The sequence below is a fragment of the Nicotiana sylvestris genome, chromosome 7 (assembly GCF_000393655.2).
Source record: "Nicotiana sylvestris chromosome 7, ASM39365v2, whole genome shotgun sequence".
Lineage (NCBI taxonomy): Eukaryota > Viridiplantae > Streptophyta > Magnoliopsida > Solanales > Solanaceae > Nicotiana > Nicotiana sylvestris.
The window spans coordinates 20,874,087-20,880,890 of NC_091063.1; the positions used below are offsets into that span (position 1 = coordinate 20,874,087).

General features: G+C 34.1%; 1 protein-coding gene across 1 annotated transcript; it reads right to left on the bottom strand.

Moving 5' to 3' along the window:
- Positions 1-457: 457 nt before the first annotated feature.
- Positions 458-5,920, bottom strand: LOC104248101 (endoglucanase 11-like). Its single transcript, XM_009804290.2, has 5 exons — positions 5,461-5,920; positions 5,139-5,351; positions 4,477-4,677; positions 3,595-3,849; positions 458-1,308 (listed from the first exon to the last, which is right to left on the bottom strand). The coding sequence occupies exons 1-5, from the start codon at positions 5,707-5,709 to the stop codon at positions 667-669; spliced, it is 1,560 nt and encodes a 519-aa protein (XP_009802592.1). The 5' UTR covers positions 5,710-5,920; the 3' UTR covers positions 458-666.
- Between the last annotated feature and the right edge of the window lie 884 nt (positions 5,921-6,804).

A 6,804-nucleotide genomic window follows, 5' to 3' on the forward strand; every position in this document is an offset into this window, starting at 1 on the left:
TCCCTTTAATAAAACTATTAATGAGTTTAAGTCTTAAAGACTGATGATACGAAAGAGTATTTACACAATCAGGATACTTAATTGGTAATTACAAATAAATCTCTTGATAAACTTAGTTGGTAATCTAATAAAAATCGCCATAAGAATTAACTGAGTTAGTTGGGTGAGTGGTTTCCTAAATGAAAAACATTCGATTCCCTCACTAGCACGAAGCAGTGTGATTTACATATCTCGTGTGAGTTGCGAGCTATTGCACACTATGCAGATTACCCAATGCGCTCGAATGATAGTGGCTGCGAGTTTCCTTAAAAAAATTCCACAAAAAAAGATCTAATAAAAATCGTAACTAACTAGTGGTCACATATTACAATTCATAAATAGTATATATATAAATATCTGTACCGTATATAACTTGTATACATATATTAAAATAAACAAAATATTGAAAATGCATAGATTTAGAACATAAACTAATACTTATATTATATTGCATTATCAAATATGCACAATTGGGGTCACACAAGGTAGGGGGTTGGGTGGGGGGTCAATGGGGCTGTGCCAAACTTTTAGCCACCATAAGAAAAAAACCCACAAAAAAAAAAAGAGAAATACAAAAACATTATATATTCTATGGATAATAATATCGCGTGTAATAATTGCTCGTTTTTAGAAAGATGCAATTAATGGTGGATTATTCAGGAAATTCAACTTTGCGAAAATTCCAACTAGAGGTGCTGTATTATATGTACACGCCTCCGTCTGCACATAATTTGCTCTATCATCTTCAAAATTATCTTGATTATCTGGCCCACCAACCAAAGCCCCAATTAAAATATTTGGGTTGGGCTCATCTCTGTTATACCAATAGTCATACCCTTGAGTACAACCAATAAAGCCTTTGTTTTCTCTATAGGACACAATTGAGGCCCCTCTGTGGTGGACTCTTTTTGGGTAATTTGGGCCAAAGCCCACAAGATAACTCATATTTCTTGGGTTAAAGCCCAATATGTAGTCTACTTGAGATTTGGCAAAATTGAAGAGATCTTCATGATCAACTATTCCTTCACTGCAGCTGATTTTCTGGTTGGATTTTTGAAGGAAATCTGAGTAAACTGAGAGTAAGAAAGCCGACGTCGATACGTACTGCATGTTGTTCCATTGCCGGACGTATAATAAGCCGCCCGGAGTACGCTCAACGTTGCTACTGCCGTTGTTTTTGTTAAGACATGAACATATGTAGTGTTCGGCTTTTGATCGATATTGTTCCAGCATGTGACTATGTTCCTTGTGCTTTTCCTCTTGCAGTAACTGCATTGACATAATCAGCAACTATGTCTCAGTCTCAAATAAGTCCGGTTTCAATATACTTTTAACCGACCGGGGAAGAGAGGGGGGGGGGTGGAGAATCATATTATTGTCAAATAAAATTAGATAGTTACATCCTTTTCTCATTTTGTTTTTTCTTGGGTATGGATCATGTGCTGCTAGTCAGTAGGTTGTCAAATCAATTTATATGCTGTTTCCTTATTAAGTTTACTATATTTTGAAGGGATAGGGATTTTTATCACGCTAAAAAAGAGAGTGCTACATTAAATTCTGAATTTAAGTAGATAACCAAAATCATAGTGCTCAATTATTTTCACATCAATTAAAAGATATGCTAGTATAAACTTCAGGAAGTTGCAGCAGAAAGTGGGGCAAATCTGCTTATAATTTTCAAGTTGGGTAGATGGCAATTCAATGTTGGGGGAACTTAAATCAGAATCACCAGCAGTGATTTCACCACAAAAATTACATCATATCATATGCAAGAAAAATGAAAAGAAAAAAAAAAGCCTTTGTATTATAGTGTATGCCCAACTATAGTTATTATCAGAATTAGAAATGCAATCTAATGATCAATCATTTTCTATCAATTAGATGCATATTTCATAAAAGCTCTTCCTTTTTCTACTTTTCGTTTCACTATCGATAATCCAAAACAATCTTTTTACCTTCACAAGGTAAGAGTGAAGTCTGCGTACACGCTATCCTCCCCAACAGAGGTGGATCTATAACCTCAATTGTGGGGCACATGAACTCTTGGTCCCTTCACCAAAAACTAGGTATTTTATGTATGTATTTTCTAGAATTGATCAAATATTATGTATTGGCACTCATTCTCCATAAAGGTTGAATGGTCCACTTGGTTCAATACTTAATTATTTACTCAAAGAAACAAGGATCAATTCACACTTTTACACTTATTTTCCCTCCTTTCTTTTGTGGTGCACCTATGTTCTAGAAATTCTAGATCCTCCTCTCCTCCCAAACCCCACTTGTGAGACTACACTGGGTATGTTATTGTTGTTGTTGTATTTCACATGAAAACTATAATTAGTGCTTAATCCAATTTGTTACTAGGTTATGTTGCTCGTACTCTCCAAAAATAATACCGAATACGTATCGGATTCTCTAAATGTAATGTATTTTTGGAAGATCCGATACGAATACGACAGTATTTCATAGATTCCGCGCAACATAGCTACCAGATACCTAACAATTGAAGATCCCACATTAAAGGCACTGTCAAATGCCCAATGCAAAGGCATCATATGCACGTGACTTTGTTCTCCTAAGGCCCTATGCCTTTATTCACCACATCTTAGTAGTAGTCCTCATTTATTAAGATACCTTAATTTGCGCTCACTTCACATAGCTCTTTCAACTTTATTATAGTACACTAGTTTTCCACAAAGTTAAAAGCACATCCCACCCACAAGTAAAAGTATAATTCCACATTTGACTCTTAAACAAAAGCCACCACATAGATTTGACGCAAAGATGTTGAGGAAATTTTACTGTTTAAACAATTTAAAAATTCAAAGAAAATAGGCTCTTACTTTATAAAGGTGTACATGTTCATTTTTGTTTTCTTATGATACACGTTTCATAATATTGAATTTGAAATATTGGAAGCTAATGCAGTACAAGAACACACTGGCCTAGAAATTCAAACATTTGAAAATGAAATCTTGTGCAGAAAAAGCACATGGATTACCATTACATAATTTAATATTTAGGGGTAGTTTGGTACGCGGGATAAGATGTGGGATTAAATTTATACTATGTTTGGTTATGTCGTCAACTAAACATGGTATAAATGGATAAATTTATATTGTCAACCAAATATGGTATAAATTTAATTGCAGTCTTATCCCATCAAACTTGGGATTATATTATTCTACCTCCCAAGTGGGATAAATTAGTCCGGGGATTATAATCCCAAGATTATTATTCTGGGATAATTTAGTCTCTCTACCATACGTCCCCTTATGTAATATCAAGCCGTATACCTTTTTTCGGACTACCATATAAGAAGTGCTAACGTCTGTTTTTTATAGGTAACTTAACCAAATAATGTAAATACAATTAGATATTTCTATAACATTCATCCTCGATAACAACATTTCACTATAACAATAAAATTTTCTTTGAAATCTATTTTTTATGTTATGTTATATTATATCATTATAGAAAAATTTGATTGCAATTATACACTATGAGTGAAATAAAGTAAAATCTAAAAAGTTGAAAGGAAGAGTTAGGCCGTACCTTGGAAGCAATAATTTGGAGACCAGCAAACTTTACATCCCAACTGAACTCGGTAATAGCCCAACCAATACCCCCAAAGGAATTTGCATTGTTAATTACATACTTCAAATACTCTTCATTGTCGGTGGCTTTGTATAGCCACAATGCTGCCCACAACAACTCATCTTCGTAACCACTCACTGATGCATAATAGCTCTTCACTTCTCCCACACTGTTATCATATTTCCCTCTGTATTTTTCACCAAACTCAAATAACTGCACAATGTTCATTTCATTAAATACATACTAGCAAGCAATTAATAATTTTACATGTCAGTTTATATAACTTAAAATGATAGCTTGGTGTACCAAGTATCTTGCATTCACGCAGTGTCTAGGGAAGGGCAACCCTTGCACTCAAGGAATGCGATGTAAACAGCCTACCATAATGCAAGTGTTAGTAGTTGCTTTCACACTTCAAACCCGTGACTTATAGGTCAGTATATATAACTTAAAAGGGCAGTTCGGGCTCAAAGCATCATGCGTTCACGCGAGATCCGAGAAAGATGCACCACGTTTGGTAGGAGGGATAAAGAATAATTAATCCCGGGATTAAATTTAAGAAGAGTTTATCCCATGTTTGGTTGGGATAAAATTGCGGTATAACTAATCGCGCAATTAGTTATCCCGGGATTATAGTATTTTTTTTAATCCCCATGGAAGGGTGGAATAACTAATGCCGGAATAATTAATCTTGGGATAACTTCTTTCCCACCAAGCGACCCCTAAAGGATACGATGTATACAGCTTACCCTATTACAAACATTAGTAGCTATTTCCACGACCCGAACATGTGATTATAGGTCAGTATATATAACTTTAAACCATTTAATTATTAGTTACCTCTTGGGCGTGGTGCAATAGTAAGTGAGAATAATGTGGATTATTTTTTCTAAACACAATCGACGCCGCTGCCATTGCCGCTGCCGTCTCTCCGGCTAGGTCGGAACCAGGGTTATTCTCGTCAATTTTGAATGCTTGCCTAGAAGTTGTCATGTCCTCCGGCCGTTGCCAACAGTAATGATCAGTATCTCCATCTCCCACCTGTGTCACAAAATTTTCAAATTTCATTGTCTAAGTAACCACATATGTTTTAGCTCTAATAACAACAACAAAAACAACAATAAATTTCAGTAATCCCACAAAAGGTGGTCTGGAGACTAGTGGCGAAACCAATAATAAATTTCAGTAATCCCATGGTCTGGAGATTAGTGGCGAAACCAAGAATTTCTCCTAAGGTACTCAAACTTAAAAAAGAAGGAAAAAAAATTCTCAAATAAAGGGTGCTCAGTATATGTTATATACCTCTAAAACCCAATATTTAACCTATATACGAAGTGCTGTCGCCAGAATGTAGCTTTGCCCTTGCTGGGGAGGTTAGTGTATACGCACTACCCAGACCTTAACCCTATCTTAAGAAAGTGCAGAGGTCGTTTCAGATAGAAACTTGGCTCAAGAATGTTTTAGCTCTAAATTATGTTTAAACATTTATTTTATTTAATTACCTCTGCCCATAACACATTTGGGCTAGTGTGTGCTTTGATGAAGTAATCAGTACCCCATTTGATAGCTTCAAAAACATGTTCCATTTCACCTACATAAGAAATCTCTTCACCATATTCAGTTACACCCCATGACAACATTGTTACTGTAAATGCCATTGGCAGCCCAAATTTAACATGGTCTCCAGCATCATAGTATCCTCCAACCAAATCTACCTACATTGTAAAATTGCAAACAGTAACCACAAATCATAATCATTATAAAAATCAAATCTTTTTTAACCTAAGAAAAGAACAAGAAACAAAAAAGGGTAGAGGAATTTACTCCTTGTTCTAAGCCATCAGTTAAGCCAGAATGGTCGCGCCAAGTGACACGTTGATTATAAGGTAAACGACCAGACCTTTGAGCTTCAAAATAAAGAAGACTTTTGGAAAGAGCATCTGCATAATCAAAAGCTCTAACAGAAGAAAAAATGGTGGAGAGTGAAAGCAGAACAGAAAAATGTTTTAAAAATCTGTATAAAGAGAAATGATAAGCAAAAGACGGTTTCTTCTTCTGCATTATTTCAGCCATTTTTGTTAGCCCCTTCTACTGCTAAAGAGGTTTTAGGAGTGAAGGAAATGGAGAAGCTATACTCTGTTTTGCTCTGTTTCTTCACTTGGGATCTACTCTAGTGAATATGCATTATGCAGTAGATGTCTAGTGTGTCACTTTCTTTCCCCAAGTGAAGAAAATTCTTGTGTTTCTCTCTCATATGAATAAGGAGGAAATTACGTGGCGTTTGGACTTAAGAATTGAAAAAAGTGAAAAAATAAGAATTAAATGAAAATGATCTTTACAAACTAGAGTTGTGTTTGGACATATAGTTTGAAATTATTCCTGAATTTTTGTGAGTGATTTGAAATGTAAAATTTGAAAAACAATTTTTTAGAGTTTTTAAAATTTTCCAAAAAATCCGAAATTCAATTTCAAGTAAATTTTAGGACAAGTTTGTCCATTGATATTTTTTCCTTTTTTGAATTTTTTTTCTTTCAAAAAGTATTCGTCCATAAAATTTTGCAAGTTTTTGAAAAAAAATCGAAAATAAATTTTTCAAAAATCAAAAATGAAAATTTTGTTTCCCCACTCACAAAATTACAATATTTTTTCAAGTAAAATGCATGTCCATACATAATTTAAAATTTCAAGTATTATTTTTCACCCTAACTTCAAATACTAAAATTACAATTTTTATGTCCAAACACCAACTTAAAGTTTCATGGCTAAATATTGATTTTGAAAAAAAAGTTCTAAAAAAAATTATGGCCAAACGGGCCCTACAGTTGTGGGCTTTAGGGTAAAATTTCAAAGGAAAAATAATATTGTATAGCCGTTATAAAAATAATAATCGCAAAAATATATGAAATTTATATATTTTATAAAAATATAAATAATTTTTAGCGCTGATTAAAAGTGATAATACCCCAATTTCAAAATTCTAAACAGTAACGGCTTGTTACTTGAAATTTTGTTTAGGTTTTGAAAATGGAAGCTACATTTATGATCCCTATGTCACCTCTTATTTTTTGTTGAATATGAATAGGTAGGCAACTTTAACTTTTTGTCAACGTGATTCTTCCCTGATTTTGGGCTAAACCCTCATTCCGCTGTCATATATATTCTTCAAAA